Consider the following 19,979-nt stretch of genomic DNA (forward strand, 5'->3'; position numbering starts at 1 on the left):
ATAAATATCGATGGTGAGATGCTTAGTCGTCTACGATTCGCAGATGATATTGTTCTGATTTCAGATGACCTAAAAACTGCCAATGATATGTTGAATGAACTCCGCGATGCAGCACGTAAAGTAGCTCTAAATATTAATTACCAAAAGACCAAAATGATGACAAATTTAGTTCCGAGCCATCCTTTAAAGGTAGAAGACGTCGAAATTGAAGTTGTTGATAGCTACATATACCTTGGACATACGGCAAAAATTAGCAGAGACAATCAAACTGCTGAGCTGCTAAGAAGAATAACTTTGGAATGGGCAGCATATGAAAGACTACGTGATATTTTTAAAGGTGATATACCTACAGCTTAAAAAGAAGAGCCTTTAATCAATGTGTCTTGCCTGTTCTTACATATGGCGCAGAGACACTTACCCTAACAAGGACATCTGCACGAAAACTACAAGTGACGCAACGTAGAATGGAAAGATCATTGGTGGGCATAACGTTAAGAGATAGGGTCAGAAACGAAGAAATTCGTAGAAGAAGTGGTGTAGAAGACATAATAAAACACATAGCCAAAATTAAACGGAAGTGGGCAGGACACGTCGCTAGAATGAGAGATGATAGGTGGACCAAAAAAATCTTGGAGTGGAGACCGAAAGCGGATAGACGAAACCCGGGAAGACCACCCACAAGATGGACTGACGACATAAAGAGGATTTGTACCAACTGGATTGCAGCAGCGCACGATAGATCTGAATGGAAGTTTTTCGAGGAGGCCTACGTTCAGCAGTGGACGACTATGGGCTGATGATGATATGATTGTGAAAATTATAATCCCTAATAAAGTGTCAGCGAAAAAAATTATTTTTTGAGGAGTATCAGCAAAAAACATCATTTCTGTTTGTGGGTCCACGAAAATTATAATTAGGTACTAAAAAGTTCTCAGAAATAATTGTTTTTGCCGGCAGAAACTGAAACAGAAAGGGAAATAATTGTTTTCGTCGGCATCTATTATGAACTAAATCTTTTCGTTATAAATATTTTGGGAGTTATAATCTTCGCGGACACGGATATAAAAAGAAATTGTATCGCCAACACTTATCAAAGAGTTATTATTTTCACTGGAAATGTATTAGGAAGCACATTAATCATAGGTACCAGCGAATAGAACCCCTATTTCTTTTTTGGTATACTTCTGAGAATTTGTTATCGAAAGTTGGATTTTATAGCCGAAACATACGATAGCATCTTCTTAGGTTTAAGGATGGCCCAAAAAACAATTTTCTCATAAATATGTTTTATATCTAAAATGTCGGTTCGTTCGTTATATTTACCTGTTATTTTATTTGTAGTATAACAGTATATTTGATTTGTTGTTGAATAACATACTAGATAATATGGCTGACCATTGAAATGTTCCAGATATAGGGCTTTTCATCGATTGTCATTTGTTTCGAGCTTCTGTCATGTGTCACATAATATTAATATATCTCCGTCATACGTCTTTGGTTTGTATCATTGGTATACACCAATAACGTATGACATAGATATATTAATATTATGTGACACATGACAGAAGCTCGAAACAAATGGCTGTGAATGAAAAACCCTATTATGCCATGTTCTTGTTGTTTCGTAAAATAGTTAAAGAAAGAAAATGTTAAAAACAATTCATTATATTGGGTGTTACTATTTTTTCAACGTAGTGGTAACCTGATGGTGTACTGGATGTACCGTTCCAATATCTTTGTGATACAATCTTGAATGTACATATACTTACATACATAGGAAGAAAATGATTTACCTCGTATCAAAGTATTAAGATGCCCCAGACAGGATACGAAGTAAATAGGCTAAAATAGAATCTACCTTGAAATAGCTAAGGAATAAATTGAAAAATTGGGCCAATTGCTTCCAGTCTCCTTCTTACTACTATATTGCCTTGGTGAGTCGAAATGACTCACAAAAGTCTAATATTTTTGCATGAATTAAATACAACCGAGGCAAAGAATTTACAGCTGAATCACTGATATTTAAGAAAAAAAGAATGTATGTGTTTCTACGCACGTAAGAAGTTTTAGTTCTATTATATATGATTTCAACGAAGTAAATATACTTTAAACAGTTTACAGTCCGTACAATATAGATACCGCTGCACACAGGGCTGCTTTATCCATTAGGCAATATAGGCAGTTGCCTAGGGCGGCACATTATGAGAGGGCGGCAAAAATACTGTACAAAAAATATTTGTATATAAAAATTACGAATCTAGGTTCTGTCATTAAAGAGTATCTCTTTCAAATTACTTTACCGCAAGGAAGCCAAACAATTGTGCCCAAATAAAACATAAAGAAATAAGAAAGAGAAATTCAATTTGCTAAACTAGTAGTAATTAAACTTTTCACCTAGTGATGAGATAAAAATCCACACATTCTATGTTATAATCGACACTCTGATAAGAGACCTGAATAGACGTCTGGAATCTTATCGACTTATTTATCAACGTTTTCGTGTTATTAACAGATTTGCCAAAATTAAGCAATGAAAAAATTATTAAAGAAGCTGAAAATCTGATACAAAATAAAGACGACCAAGATACATCATTCATACATGAATGCCTTCACTTAAAGGGTCATTTGGATACCACAATAAAATCACCAATTGACATATCTTAATATTTAAAGAAGAGTTAGTGCAGTCACTGAAGGTGGATATGAGCTATTACCTCCGATTTCGTTGAACCTTCATCGATTTGCATGAAAATTGGTGAGTGGTTAGAGGATATCCCAAGGAACAAAGGTTACATGGTGTCAACTTGCGCTTGTACCCTGGGGGTGGATGCCACCCCTTCTCGGGATTGAAAACTATTTTATTAGAAATATCCCCTGAAAATTAGAAATTCGATGGAGGGACAAATTCTAAGCAAAATTTGTTAGATAAAGTTATTAAAATAAATCAATACTTTTTGAGGTATAAAGATCAAAGATTTTAATTTTTCGTGAGAAAACTGCATGTTTTTTACCGATTTTTCATAAATGACTCAAAAACTATAAGATTTTACAAAAAAGTTATTATTACCAAAATTAAAGCTAATATAAAACGAAATAAAAACTCCGTACTGGAAAAACATTTTAATGTTTACTAAAAGTGAGTTATAGGTAACTGAATGTATATTTTTTTGGCGAGTACCCAAATCTAAGTATTCAAGCTTAAATAACAGAAAAATGATGCATTTTATAACATAACCTTATAAAACATTTGTCAAAGTACTTAGAAATATCTATCAAAAAAGCCCTCGAACAAGTTGATAGCATTAAAATTTATGCACCAAATATTTTTCAAAATTTATCTTTAAAAAATTTTTCCAAAAAAGTTATTGCTTTTTTTTAAATAACTCCGTTAATTTTTACGATATCAGGTTTGCCTAAAAACCATTTGAAAGTTTATTTTAATGGCTATTAAACCGCGTTGAATTTATTCTTTTAAACTCCTTACTTTTTTAAAAATAAAAGTTTAAATGGCCCCGGTTACATGGTTCTCGCAGCAAAATTTAAGATTTAAACGTTTCTATCTCGGTTATTTTTTACCCTACAGAAATAGTAAAAAGTTAAAATATTTGATTCAGAAAAAACTAAAATTCAGTTATACATGTATCACTTTTTACGTACTTATATTGAGTATTTTTGGAGTTAAGTATTATCAAAAGAAAATGAAAATAACGATAATTTTAAAAAGTCTGATTTTTAAATTACATCTTTTTTTCAAAAATATGCATTCTAAACCGGTAAAAATTGTTGAAATCATTACTTATGGTAATATAAAGAAATTCTTCTAAGGATTACTATAAATTTTGATTTGTGTGGAAATGGCGTATGTTTTATTTTTCACTTTTTCCTAAAAAGTTCTAAAGGGTTCTCTTATTTTCATCATTCATATGCTTAATTGTGATGCTATTAACTTCTACTAGAGCTCATTTGATAGGTACTCCGAAGTACTTTGGCAAGTACTTAACAGGTATATTTTTTAAAATGCATCGTTTTCCCGTTATTTAAGCTTGAATACTTAGATTTGAGTACTCGTCGAAAAAATATACATTCAATTACCCACATAACTCACTTTGAATTAACATTAGTTTAGTTCTTTAAGTGAGGATTGTGAGGATTCAGCTTTTTATTATCTTCAATTTTGGTAAAAGTAACTTTTTTGTAAAAGCTTACAGTTTTCGAGTTATACGTGAAAAACAGCTTTAAAACATGCATTTTTTACGAAAAAATAAAATCTTTGATCTTTAATAACTCAACAAGTATTGATTTATATTAATAACTTTATATAACAAATTTGACTTCGAATTTGTCTCTCTATCGATTTATGGTATTATTTATTTCACCCCCCTTAAAGTGATAGTTTTCACCACCACGGTAAAAGCGCAAGTTGGCATCATGTCATCTTTGTTCCTTGATGTATCATCATCCTCTTACTACTCATCAATCTTCATGAAAGTCGATGGAGGTTCAACGAAATCGAGGTGAAAACCTTCAGTGACTGCACTAAGTGGATTGAAAGGTATTTTCCTTAATTTTGACATTGCTTTGCACATTTATTTGTGCTTCCCAGTTGCCAACGTGTCCGCTGAAAGGTCATTTTCGAAAATGTCTAGAATTAAAAATATTTTCCCATTAAGTATGACGCAAGAACGTGTTAACAATTTGTCGATTTTGTCAAGAACAAAATTTTTTTTTTAATCTTTTTTTGAAAAGATGTTTTTTTAATGAAGAATGCCAATTTTTTCTATTATAAGTATATAAATATCGTAGTTTAAATCCATTTTTAGTGTATTCTTATTTAAATAAAAAATTCTGTAATTTTTTTCGCAAAAATGGTACATGTTTGAAGGGCGGCTACTAGAGAATTGCCTAGGGCGTCAATTGACCTAAACGCGGCCCTGGCTGCACATCATTATCTACGTAATAGATCTAAGGGTCGATTTCTCATACCTAAATTAATCTATATGTAGTTCAATTGACAGGTTCATCCTTGAACGTCGGTTTGGTTTGGAAATGCAATTCTCATTGTCAGTTCACGTTCTACAGCTTTCGAGAAATGCCAATAGACGGCAAAAGGTAAAACTATCGCCATTTTGTATGACCGTTTTATGCTGTTTTTGAATAAAGTTAAATTTCAGTAATAAATAATCATTTCGTTGCGAATCGAAACAAGAGCCGTCTTATTTTAGTTAGTTCAGAGAGCGCCAAAAGCACTCTAACTAGTTTTAACTCTTGTTAGATTTCTGAATTTGTTTCTCTCTGAACCACTAAAAGGGCCGGGATTTTATTGACAGATATTATAAGAAAACGCTATATAAGTGTCTGGAGGACAATGCTGTCCCCTAAGTCCCTTTCGTTGGGGATAATTAGATATTGTCGGAATTGTCGTTTTGGAGTTACCCGCTTGTACTCCTGACATGAATCCATTAGAACATTTATGGGTTACTAGCTGACCCGGCAGACTTCGTTCTGCCTCAATAGATAAAAACAAACTTTTGTAAACAATAAACTTAAAATAAACAAAAGGAATTCGTAATTAATAAACAAAAAATGCTCGATGTGAATGAGTTTTTATTATTATTTTTAATGAATTACACAGGATGTTTGAAGTAATAAAGTTTAGTTAGAAGTAACAAAATAAAGTTTGCAGTGCAACAGTTGCAATCTTAAATTTGTTTCTAGCTTATTTTATTTACATTCAAAACAACCCTGTATTTATAATTGGGTTCGGGGTTGTCCAACAATATAGGTGTTGATTAATCAAAATAAAATAAAATTAAAATTAAATATCATTAAATAAAATGAAACAAAATTTCATAAAATTGAATAAAAGTTAATAAAAATAAATAAAACTGAATAAACTTAAATAAAAATAATAAATAAATTTAAAAAAATAATAAACAGAATCTAATAAAAATAATTAAAATTTAATAAAATAAAATAAAATAAACGAAAATAAATAAAATACTTAAATTAAATAAAATTAAATAAAATGAAACAAAATTAATTAAAATTAAATAAAATTTTATAATTTGCTGCTTGTTCTTTTCGTGTGCTCAGAACTTTTCTCCTGCTTGCCGTTCGTCAGAAAAATTCGGTAGAGATATTTTTTGAAAGTTTCGAAAAATTAAGAAATTCATATTTTGCCCAATTTAAGTCCAAAAGTTAAACAGCTGGACTTTTCTTCGATGAAATTTGTTGCTCGTTCTTCTTCTGTCCTCAGAATATTTCTAAGGCTTAAGATATTGTATTTTGGACACCGATTGAGCTAGAAAAAAATTTTTAAAAAGGTTCTGTTCGGAATTGAGTACACCTACTTAATTTCGTATTTTTCACGTCATTATTCTGAGAGTTATGACGTCATACGTAACCCCCTTATGACGTAGAGGTATGAAATATAGATATAAACCTACTCCCAGTCAGACCAAACATAACTGCCAAACTTCATAAATATCGGTAAAGTCGTTTCGGAGGAGTATGGCAACAAACACTGTAAAAAGAGCATTTTATACATATACATAGCTGTAAAAATTTTGGTGGCTACTAAAATGACAATATAAAACCGTTTAAACCTTCCCTGAACTTCCACAAAAAATTCAACATCAAAATTAGCCAAATCGGTCCAGCCATTCTCGAGTTTTAGCGAGACTAACGCACAGCAATTGATTTTTATATATAAGATGCAAACCTTTAGATGGCTATTAAAAAATAACGGTCGAAGATAGAAAAGTGAAAATTTAGGGTTGTATTTACCTTTGCCTTCCACATCACACAAAATTAAGAAAAAACAGTTTGACCAAAAAAATAAAAAAATATATTAGGGGGGCAGCCCCCGTTAAGACGTACGAATATGAAAAATACACAACAACCTATTCTCGGTCCGGTCGAATATACGTGTAAAATTTCATAAAAATCTATTCAGTCGTTCTCGAGTTATGTGTTGGTAAATGTCACGACTTTCTTTTGTTTATATAGATGTAAATTATTTAAATGGCCATTAAAAAATAACAGTTAGTGATAGAAAAGTGAAAATTTAGGGTTGTATGTATCTTTACGTTCCCCATAATATATAATTTAAAAAAAAGAGATTGTCCGAAAAAATAGAAATAAATATCAGGGGGGCAACCCCCTTAAGACGCACGGGTATGAAGTATAGATAATAACCTACTCCCGGTCCGGTCGAGTATACCTGCAAAAATTCATAAAAATTGGTAAAGTCGTTTCGGAGGAGTATGGCAACAAACACTGTAAAAAGAGCATTTTATACATATATCTGTAAAAATTTTGGTGGCTACTAAAATGACAATATAAAACCGTATAAACCTTCCCTGAACTTCCACAAAAAATTCAACATCAAAATTAGCCAAATCGGTCCAGCCATTCTCGAGTTTTAGCGAGACTAACGCACAGCAATTGATTTTTATATATAAGATTTTAGGGATAAAATTAAAGAGTCAATATCATTACTTTTTTAGTGTTTTAAATAAGCGATTTATATTATTAATGTTCCCTCTTTAGTACCTACAGAATTTAAAAAAGCATACAAAATGCAACAGTCCAGATTTTTTTGACCAGGAGTTTATTTCCAATTTTTAAAATTGTGCTTCGGAATAACCAAATGTTTTTCTTTCAAGCATTTCAGCCAAGCTTGAGTGTTTGTATCAAAAAACGATTTCTAAAAAAATACCCTATTTCTACAACAACGGGTCTATAAAAAAAACTCCTTATTGGAAAAAGACCAGCAGCAGAATCAGAATCTCGTATCTAAATTTCGCTGAAATAGCTCTTTGGAACGTTTGGGATAAACATGTGAAACATTCTCGAACTGGTACGGCCGGCGCCTAGCAGGCTGCTTCACATCGCGACGCCCACTCAGTGGCGGCCGCGGCATCCACTCGATTATTTTTCTTTTTCTTTCTTTATAGACACCGCGGAATTGATTTTCGTCATGAATTTCAACACAAAGATTAGAACAAAGGTTCGATATTTTACTCATATACTTCATTATTATTGTAGGGTGAAAACATATACATACACAGTGTGTCCTAAAAGTTATATTCAAATGTTACCTTATACACTTCTTCAAGAAATTAACGCACCACATTAAAAATGGGACATTTTTGATGTCTCGAATTTCCTAAACCTGTTGTCCGATTTAAGTGATTTTTTTAACATATTATTTATTGTTTAACAATATCGCTGTAATAATATTGTTGCTAGACAGGTCAGTTGTCATTGTATACCGGGTGTACCAATCAAACTGTGAGTTTTTCTCAAAGTTCGCGTCACCCTGTGGAATATTCTAGCATTTATAAAATACTGAAATTAAATCCCAACTATAGCCTTAGGTTTTCTTAACATTCTGTTTTTTGATTCATTCGCTTATGTTGGATAATAAAAAAGTTAGGTACTTTAAGAGGTCTAAAAGATATTAATGAAGGCATCTCAATAAATGGAGTCAAATTCAGTAACATGCGGTGTGCAGTTGATACAACAGTATTTTCCAATACCATAGAAGGGCTGCAAAACTTAATGAAGAAAATAACGGAAACAAGTAGAACATAATATGGACTAGATATAAACACCAGCAAAATCAAGCTAATGATCATCAGCAAGCAAAACATAACTGGAGCAAATCTGTATGTGAACCAAATGAGAATTGAACGTGTCTCACAATACAACTACATACTTGGAATCTATAATCAATGAGTTGTGGGACAATACTGAAGAGATTAGATGTCGCATCGGAAAGGCAAAAAGTGCATTCTTGACTATGAGCTCTGTGTTCAAGAGCCATGACCTCACCCTAAAAACAAAAATAAGGCTCCTTAAATGTTACGTGTCCTCAGTGCTTCTATACAGAGTAGAAACGTGGACACTAAAGGCAGAAACTCTATCGAAACTTCAGGCTTTTGAGCTATGGTTGTACAGAAAGATCCTGAAGATACCATGGACAGATAAAGTCACCAATGAAGAAGTACTATGGAGAATGAACACAACCGCAGATTTAGTCAACATCGTGAAGGCCCGTAAGCTGCAGTATTTGGGGCATACAGTGCTAGTCAAAAGTCCGTACCCCGCCTCGTATCTTTTGAACGGTTATACCTATAATAATGAAATTTGGAGGCAGGAAATAAACGGACGTAAGCTTCTTAACTAGTCATGACAGGTGACGTAATAGTGACAGATGACTTTACAGCGCCACTGTGACAGATAATTTTAAATGGGACCTTATGGAAAGTGATACCTCGTTTGAAAGGTATTGAAAATGGCTATTCAGTCATACTAATTTTGTTTGAGTTTAAGCTAATTTTGATGAATAAGTGAAATAAATATAAAATTGTAGTTTCGCATTTAATTAATAAAAATTCAAAATTCCGCCTATGATTACTTGTCAAAAAGGTTGACGTTGACGTAAAAACTACTAGAGAATTGAAAAACGTCAACTATTTTGACAAAAAAACCATAGGCGGACATTTAAATTTTTATTTATTAAATGCGAAACTACAATATTATATTTATTTAATTTATTCATCAAAATCAAAATCAACTTAAACCAAAAAAATTAGTATGACTGAAATGATATTTTGAATACCTTTCAAACGAGTAGGATTATCACTTGTCATTATCACTTGTCATAAGGTCATATTTAAAATTATCGATCACAGTGGCTCTGTAACGTCATCTGTCACTATTACGTCGCCTGTCATGACTAGTTAAGAAGCTTACGTTCGTTTATTTCCTCACTCCAAATTTCACTATTATAGGTATAACCGTTCAAAAGATAAGAGGGGGTACGGACTTTTGACTAGCACTGTATAATGTGTATAATGAGAAATCATGGCAGATACGAGCTACTTCAATGTATTTTACAAGGTAAAATTGAAGGAAAAAGGACGCCAGGACGAAGAAGAATATCCTGGCTTGCTAACCTGAGAGCATGGTGTAGAAAGACGTCAACACAACTATTCCGTATAACAACCAACAAAGTCATCATAGCCAGAATGATCGCCAACGTTCGGAACGGACAGGCACCCTAAGAAGAAGAAGGTACTTTAACAACTAGCCTTGTTTTTCATCAATACAGGGTGTTTTTAAATAAGTACGGCAAACTTTAAGGGGTAATTGTGCATGAAAATATAATGACAGTTTGCTTTATAAACGTATGTCTGCAAATACTTCGTTTCCGAAATAGAGGGTCTTGAAATTTTTCTTACAAACTGGCGATTTATTTATTGTTATAAATCCGGTTGAGATATGCAGATGAAATTTGGTGGGATTTAAAAGGTAGTTATTGTGCATTTTTTGATATACAATTAAGAATTTAATATTCACCATTGGCGCGCATATGGGTAATATGACCCTTATGTGCGCCAATGGTGAACATAAAATTCTTAATTGTATGTCAAAAAATGCACAATAACTCCCTCTTAAAACCCACCAAATTTAATTTGCATATCTTAACCGGTTTTAGAGCAATAAATAAATCATCAGTTTGTAAGAAAAATTTCAAACAGTTTGTAAGAAAAAACGAAACATTTGCGGACATGCGTTTATAAAGCAAACTGTCATTATTTTTTCATGCAGAATTGATACAGTAGCGATCAACAGGTAGCCAAAACGCGTTCCAAGATTGCGGCTGTAATTTTGAATATTTTTTCGAGATATTTAGCACACGTATTCGTAATATAATAAAGAATGGCGGTACATACTTTCTTCAAATAAACTTTTTTATCCGATGCCTAGATTTTGTGTCATTTTGGAATTACTAATGAAATAAAAAATTTTAGTAGTTTCAAAATGACACAAAATATAGGCATCGGATAAAAAAGTTTATTTGACGAAAATTTGTTTATTTTTTTGTTCTTCTTAATGGCGGAACAGGCTCGTTTTTTTAATATTGTATTTAATTATTTTTAAGGTGGTGCGTTAATTTTTTGGAGCAGTGTACTTTAACTCAAATACCACTTATTTCAAATTATTACCTATCGATTATTACTTAATAAAATTTTTGGTCAATGTTTATTACATTACAAATCAAAGTATCTTTTAACCAGATTGCCCAATAACTGCGCTACAATAACATAATAATTATATCCCCTAAGTCCTAGGGAATGGTTAAATTATAGCAAACTATCACGAAGGACGAAACGATAGTCATTAAGTTTGATAATATACTTTGATGGTCTTCGTTTCTAGGAATTGAAAATTAGTGAAAATCGCCGGAAAACCACAAACTGGGACGCCATTGCAATTCATTTCCAGTGTCGCGGCAGTTATCGATCCGTATTCAAGGACGTTTTCGGCAGTAGGGTGCAGCTTTTAGGCCCTGTCCTTCACTCAAAATTACTAACTACATCAAATATAGAAAAACAACGACGAAAATAAAATACTATCTGACCAAAATAACTCAGGTTCTTCCCTTCCTAGATTATTTATGTGTCAGAAATGTTTATGTTATGTAAAATATACAGGGTACGGCAATAGTGAGAGATTGGGAAAATCCTTGGTTTTTTTTACTCGCTCCATACTAAATTAATTGTATTAATTTTTCTCTATAGTAAATCGAAAAGTCGTCACGACCGACAGCGACACGTGAAGTAGATGGAAGAGTCAATTTACTTAACAAGGGGAGTCCGTTATACAAATGTAAACATTTCATTTAATTATAAAACAAATCTATATATTTCTTAAATGAATAACCATTTTCAATTTCGTTGCAACACGAAACTACAGCCGCATTATATTCTAGTTCAATCAGAGAGTGCAGCAAGCACCTCTACCGGTTTCGAAACTTATTAGTCTCTCATCAGGAGGCACATATGCTGCTCTCTCTGACCCAACCAGGACAAACCCCGGCGTGCAGTCACGGATTGCAACGAACGAAATGGCAGGGATGCCCTAGCGGCAACTGCTAGCAAAAGACTAAGTTTTAAATCTAATAGCACATAAAATAATATTAAAAATATTACTCTACATCCCACCAGATTGAAAACAATGATAACCTTCTCTGGTTACACCTCCAAGGCTTCTAAAATTTTCAAGCCATAACGGATGCTGAGACTAAAGAAGATGAGGGAATTTTACAATTTATAATTCACGTCCATACCACGCTGAGCAGATGGTACGTGAATTATAAATTGTAAAATCCTCATCTTCTTTAGTCTCAGCATCCGTTATGGCTTGCAAATTTTAGAGGCCTCGGAGGTGTAATCAGAAAAGGTTACTATTGTTTTTAATCTGGTGGGATGTAGAGTAATAATTTTAATATTATTTTATGTGCTATTAGATTGAAAACTTGGTCTTTTTATATATTTTTAACTAACCTTTTATTTATATCATATTAGAGCAAAATCTTTCCTAATTTTTATTAGAATACTGGATAATACACATTTTGCCGCAAATGAAGCCAGTTTCTATAAAGCTGTTTCTGACGAGAATAAAATTTATTATTTCCATTGATCAGTAACTATATTTCTATTGTTAGAGACTAATCTCCAAAACCTATAACATGAAATTTCTATTTTGAGTTTAGACAACAAATAGGTATGGAGTATTTGAAATATGTCTAAAAAACGCTGAGTTTAAACTTTCCCGTTACAAACGATCTAAAACGTTTAAAACTGCTTCTTTGCGATAGGGCTTTTCATCGATTGCCATTTGTTTCGAGCTTCTGTCATGTGTCACATAAAATTAATATATCTACGTCATACTTTATTGGTATCCACAATGGTATCCACCATGATACAAACCAAAGACGTATGACGTAGATATATTAATATTATGTGACACATGACAGAAGCTCGAAACAAATGACAATCGATGAAAAGCCCTATTGCACAAGTGTGTTTTTAGATCAGCTACAAATTCCACCCAATGCCTTCTTCGTGGAAAAATTTCTTATGTATGACGTGAGATCATTTGTAATGCGAAATTGTATTTTAAATTCAGAGTTTTTAGGAATATTTCAAATGCTTCATATTTGTTGCCAAAACTCAAAATTGAAATTTCATGTTATAGGTTTTGAATTAGATTCAACAAGGGAAATTTTATACATTTTATAAAGACAGGCCAATGGAAATAATACATTTTATTGATCTCATGAGAATCGTCAAAAATTGTTTATTTATTTAACAGCTTTATAGAAACTGACTACATTTGAGGCAAAATGCAAAATTGCGTACCAAAGCTGCATTCTATTTAAGACGCATTTTGATTTTTGTTGCTAGAACAAAAGGTTCTGACGGTCAAAAGGCCTTCTCTGGTCAAAATGTATCGAATTTTTACCGTCGAGTTGATATGAGATTTATTTAAACAAAATTTTTTGCAAACGTAACTACTATTTAAAATTTGAAATCGCAGGTCGTTTCAAGCGTTGTTTCTGATATAACGGTTCATTCTACACAAAAAGTAGGTACTAATATACATTTTTATTCAAAATTATCTCAGCTACATTTTTTGTTTGAAACATTTTTTCTATGGCGTACCAATTCTTGACAAATCGATGTTTTAGGATATCCTAGGAATAATCCCTCCTCCTAGTAATCGATCCTAGGAGGGGGAATTTCAGAGGAAATCCGGGGGTAGGAATGGCAAACTTCTTTGCATCATTTTTAGGTTCCCAAAATTGACATTCTCAGCAAAATTCAGCTTGTTTGTATAATTTTTAGAGGTTCAGTGGCATTTTCCTCTTTGATGACTGGAGTAACAAAGTCAAGGAAATCATAGAATTGATAATACTAGTTTATACAACACAAATTTGAAGTCACTGACTCCATTTATCACTCCAGTTCAAACTAGTTATTCCTTTTTGGAATATTTGTTTATTATATTAAATTAAAACTGGTAAATAGTAGTGATAATAAACTGGTGCATATCAGTTGATGGAGGAACACTTTACTTTGTTTTGTTAATATAACTTTTTTTACAAAACACTAAAAGGGTTGACTCAACTCGTTGATGAACTGGAGTCTGATTATGAAGTAGAAAGCGATAACGACAATGAATTTTTTGCACTTCTAATGACTCTCTACAGTGAGATAAAGAGTTGGAAAGCAGTAGTGATAACTATGAAGTGTCTATAGCTAGCACCATCCAAAAAAAACTGTACTTGAGCCCCAACATGGATAACACAGCCATTTGGAAGTAAAGAAATTCTTCTTTCGTTCAAATAGCATTAATTAAGAGAGTTTATATTTTGTGGAACAATAAAAGAGAAATCTAAATTATGAAGATATTTCTATGGATGAAACTGAAGAACTATCTGCTACTATGCATTAGGTGCAATAAATGCTTTTGTTTGCAGAAAACTCCAAATTGCTTTAAAAAGTTTCATATCAAGTAAATTTCTTACAAAACACTAACATTTTTCTATATATATTCATTTGTTATATCATTTGTGCTGGTATCATTTTGACTTTCATATAACACAGTCCTGAGTGTCCCTGAAATCTTGTTTCAATGTCAATTTTTGTTTTTAAAAAATCAGGATTAATAACATATTAATAAGTACTTAATGAATTGATGGATTCGACTGTTAATTGATGGAAATTCATTTTATCTAACAATAAAACACTAAAAACTTTTGTTTTTAATACCACCACAAAATTTATTATAACTTAATGATACTACAGTTATTTATCTTCGGCAAACTGTCTTTCTCAAGTGATATGTTTTTACTATGCCTCTACATACGCTTTAAAGTCTCTAACTGTATAGATTGAGGAGTGGGGAGCTGTTTGTCTCAAGTTGGTCATTCAGAATTGTATATCTGCATTTTTTTATTTATCAATTTCCATAGATTCTAATAAAGATAGCTTAACCCTTTCAGTGCAGCGTTAAATGATAGGGAGTTGCGCTGTGTGGCAATGCTTTGTTTGAATTAAAAGTTAATGTGATAAGAGCGCACCGGTGTGCCTTAGCATTTAATCAAAAATGAACAAAGCGCACTGGTGCGCTTTCCGCATTTAAAGCGTTAAGGCCTTTATTTTCAATGTAAAGAATTTGATACTGTTTATTAAAAGAATGATTATGATCTAGAAGATGAGGTGCATACATATTATAATATGTTTTTCTATTATTTATAGCCCTTTTGTGTTCTGCTACACGTTTATTAAAGGTTCCGACAGTTTGACTGATGTAAGTTTTTGGACAGCCACCACATATCAGTTTGTATACATCACTATGTACCTACTTGCTTTTTCTTTTGGCTCTTATTGTTCTTAATGTATTTGCTCAAGTTCTTCTTAGTTCTGAAAGCTGGTGTTATTACTTTCTTTTTTATGTGTTTGGTTGTTGTTTTTCTTTGCAACAAAAATAATTACCAAACACAAAAAGAAAGAAATAACACTAGCTTTCAGAACTAACAACAACTTAGACAAATACATTAAGAACAATAAGCCAAAAGAAAAAGCAAGTACAGAGTGTTGAATACAAACTGACATATAGTGACTGTCTAAAAACTCCATCAAACTGGCAGAACCTTTGACAAACGGATAGCAGAACACAAAAGGGCTTTCAAAAATAGAAAAACAGATTCTACATACGCACTTCATCTTCTAGATCAGGGGTCACCAATTAGCGGACCGTGGTCCGCATCCGGACCTTGAGCTAGTTTTGTGCAAACCGTCAATAAATTCAGAATATACCTAGTGTTTGGCAATTTTGAAAATGTTTGGCCATGAAATTGTGTACACTATGTTTGGCTCAACTTATGTGTACGAAGCCGCTTTATCAAGAATGAACTTTATTAAAAATCGGTAGAGATCTCACTTAACAGATGAATATCTCAACTCCCTAGTGAGACTCAGTTGCACTAAACTCACTCCAAACTTCAGACAGGTTGTACATAAAAAAATGTCATTTTTCTCTCTGATAATTTAATTTTGTAAAGAGTTTTCCCCCTTATTGTTATACTTACTAATCATTAATTTTGAAATTAAGTAAGCTGTAAAATAAAATTGTCATGTGCATTTTTTTATATTCATTTCCTCTCTACTATAATATGTTAAGTAGGAGTACTTTTCAGATGTGCATTTAATTAAAATAATTTTCAGATTTAATAAGTTTGCAACAAACACCTTGCATTGAAACTAATGTAGAAGAGATAACATGTTAATTAGCATTTTGTACTATGATTATTTATTTTAAAATTGAAGATGTCTAAAAACTTCATTAACATTCAAAATATAAATTCCTAATTTTTAAAATATTCTCAGTATTACAATACTGCCGTTTTCAAAATATACTGATATGTAATAATAACATCAAAACAATACACAATGAATTTATATTTTATTTATTTTACCAGGAAAACTTACAGAAAAATATACAGTAACCAAAAAACAATCAGATATTAGTTTTCCTTTCCATATTAGTCCACGTGTGAGGTCACTTTCGTATGAAAATGTTTCTAGCTCGATTTCTTTGCGGATTCCTGTTCAAGAATGTCCCCTTTAAACAAATCAGAAGGGTGCCGGGTGAAAAAATTTTTTAAGCAAATTTAAAATTACTTTTTTGCCTCGAAAATTGTATTTTTAGGTTTCTTGGGTAATTGGATAGCGCTTATCAAAAAGGTACCAACAGCCATTTTGCAGTTTTGAGTAAATTAAGATTAAAGATTTATCAGTTTTAAAAATCGGCATTTTATCATTTTTTAGGTTTCTCAATTTTTTTAGGGAAAAGATTGAGTTTAGATATTTGTCTTCTAAAAAAAAATATAATAAAATAGTTTTTCTCTTTTTTGTAGTATGAAATGGCGCTTGGTTCTTTTTTGATAAAATCTAAATAATGTATATGAATCTGTTTAAATACTAATTTTAGGATTTGGATCTTTTTATATAAAACTACTGTTTACTTGGATCCTTTTATTAAATAACAGAACATTAATAAGTTGTTCGTACCATTCAATTATAACCTTTTTTTAATAACCTGTCAACATTCATTAAGCGTTCATTACATTTTAATGTACATTTACACTGAAAGTCGATATATGTTTTTGTTCCTTCAATATTTCTTTCAGTGTGTAGTGTTTTTTGTTACCGTCTTTTAATTTTTTTTCTGGATTTAAAAGACTGTCCGGGATATTTTGCAAATCCCCCTTTCTTTAGTCGACCTGTTAGACGAGTGTGGTGTTGTGGTTCGTCTTCTTGTTCATCATCTTGTTCTTGGTCTGTAGAGTCAAATCAGACTCATCAGCTTCTTTCATCATTTTATATATTTCAGCACTTCTTAAAGATGATGATTATCAGAAGGACTTTACGAAAACACGTTAATCAAAAGAAAACCAAATGATTGAAATGAAGAATGTCAAAAGGAATCCAAGCGACATGCGACATGATAAAACTTTCGTCGTTTGGATCCGTTTAGAGATAAACAGAGTCCTATAATTCATAACACGCAACTTGGTAACCTTTGCCAAAAGAGGTCTCTGACGTTTAGTTGGTGCTTGGGACTTTTTAGATAAACAAAGTTTAATATTATCGGCCAGTTAATGTAATTAAGTCAGAAATGGCAATTTGGCGCTTGGTACCTTTTAGATAAGCGCTATCCAATTATAAACAATAAAGGTCTCTTGCCATATTTCTGAAAAGTTGATAGTTTTTGAGTTATAAGCGATTTAAAATCTGAAAAATGCGAAAATATGCATTTGCGATGGTTGAAAAGTTTTAATAAAACAACAGATTTTTTTTATTTAAGATGACCCAAAAATGCTAAAAAAATATTTTGGCGGGCAAAAAAGATGACAAAAATTTCGCCCGGCACTCTTCTGATTTGTTTATAGGGGATGTTTTTTAACAAGAATCCACAAAGAAACCGAATCAGAACAGTCAGACACAGGCAGCATAAATCCGGATCCCGGAAGTGTCATAGGTTTTCGAAACGGACCCTCAGGGAAACTAATTGGTGACCCCTGTTCTAGATCATATTCATTCTTTTAATAAGGCTTTTCAACAATTCTTATTTGTTTCGAGCTTCCGTCATTTGTTGTATTTTAATATTATACATGGATTATACGTCATATGACAGGAGCTCGAAACTAATGAGAATTGTTGAAAAACCCGATTAACAGTATCCAATTCTTCACATTCAAAATAAAGGCCTTAAGCTATCTTTATTAGAATCTACAGAAATGAATAAATTTAAAAATACAGATATCATTCTAAATGACAAACTTGAGACAAAACAGGTCCCCACTCCTCAACCTATTCAGTTAAGAGTGTTTAAAGTGTAGTAGAAGCTAAGTAAAAATATCACTTGAGAAAAGCTATCTGCTGAAAGTGACTGAAAGAGCTGTAGTGACATTAAGTTGTAATAAATTTTGTGGGAATATTAAAAACATAAGTTTTTAGTGTTTTATTGTTAAGTACCTGCTTAATGAGTACTAAGTAAAATTTTAATGGCAAATTCAAAAAAATGTAGGGCCCCCAGCATAAGGGATGACAGACATGGGTAAAAACTAGGAATGAATCTCCAATAATTACAATTACAGCTTCAACATCAAAAACTGTCAAATTCTCATCAATACAATGAATCATTAACCAATTAAATACAAGCCAAGATGCCAAACAAATGACTCAATTTAAAATACTTTCTACATAAAATTAGTCACTAAAGACACACCCCTTTAAAAAAATTACGTGAGGTAACATTATTTTCAAAAAGAATCGTTGAGATCGTCCAATGAACCTTTCTGCCTTCTTCATCTAATAATTTTATATTATTATTATTATTATAATAGGGATACAAGAAAAAAGTAGGTTATGTTTTTGTTGCAAATAAATAAATAAGAACAGGTAATTTTGTTTCCATTTAGTCAAAATCAAGCAGCCCTAGGTTCAACCCTTTTACAGCATCAGTTTTTGCTCAGATTTGTGTCAAATTAATAACTGAAACTGGCGATATTTAATCAAATAGGCGTGGTTTTGAATCCAGATAGGTAAACACGGAGATAACTTTTATCTTATCAGTATTTTTATCAAAATACTAGTCCTCGAATTAGTTTTGGCACAACTTTTACAACGATAACACGTAAAATTCAAACAAAATTTGACTTACCTCGTCATTTAATTTAACTTTGGAAGTCATCGCACCTCCACATATAACTCACAAAACAAAACAAATTAAAACAGGTGTGCCACGCGAGAATTCAAGAAAACTGATTACGTCAAATGCAGTTAATTAAATTTAAGAAGTCGAAGAATATTAATAAAATCTAACCGATACTTTGGGTTTTTTAACACTATCTATGAGTCTACGAGAATCATTAAAGATTACTTAAATTTAAATTAATAGATTCTAACAACAAATGTGTTTCTTTTCTTTGCATTCCCTTTAACTACCTGTTGATAGGTAAACAAAAATTGGTTATTAGTCATGGCTATTGTTCCGTTCACCGGACACAATTGAGAATACCTCACGACCTCACTCATCGAAAGCGAACTCATCGAATCCCAACTGACATACACCCAAAACGCATACGCACCAAATCGTATACGACCCTATTCGCGGTGTGCAAGTACTTGGAAAGGGAAGCGAGAAACGACCGTGCGCGAGTCGCGGAGAAATATTGCAACTATCTTAAATAATTCATATTGTCAATTGAAATTGTCAAATTGACGTATATTTCGTACCTTCTGTCATTGACGCAGAAAAATTATGTATTGCTCCACAATATTGATATGATATGCAATTATTATATAAAGGTAAATTTAATTAATTGTATTTTGCTTGCAGTACTGCATTTTAATAACTGATTTTATTTACTACATACAATTGTTTACGTTTGCTAAACATAACCTGCATCTTATTTTTTCTTCTTATTATTTTTTTGGACTATGGTCTTGACAATTATCCAGCAACCAGGACTAATATAATTGGCCAATATAATTAAAAGTGCGAATAAAAGTACAGAGCGTAGAAATAGAGGTCGCTTTGCCGAACTTGCA

General features: G+C 32.1%; 1 protein-coding gene across 2 annotated transcripts in view; it reads right to left on the reverse strand.

Annotated features, from left to right (window-relative positions):
* Window positions 1-19,372, reverse strand: part of LOC114330533 (sodium/potassium-transporting ATPase subunit alpha) — a 247,778-nt gene extending 228,406 nt beyond the window's left edge. Inside the window, exon 1 of one of the 2 annotated variants that reach the window (XM_028279892.2) lies at window positions 19,090-19,372. In XM_028279892.2, coding sequence (XP_028135693.1) covers window positions 19,090-19,119 — 30 coding nt within the window. In that variant the 5' untranslated portion in view covers window positions 19,120-19,372. The remainder of the gene's footprint in view (window positions 1-19,089) is intronic. The other variant, XM_028279938.2, reaches the window with a different exon arrangement.
* Between the last annotated feature and the right edge of the window lie 607 nt (window positions 19,373-19,979).

Source organism: Diabrotica virgifera, chromosome 6 (assembly GCF_917563875.1).
Source record: "Diabrotica virgifera virgifera chromosome 6, PGI_DIABVI_V3a".
NCBI lineage: Eukaryota > Metazoa > Arthropoda > Insecta > Coleoptera > Chrysomelidae > Diabrotica > Diabrotica virgifera.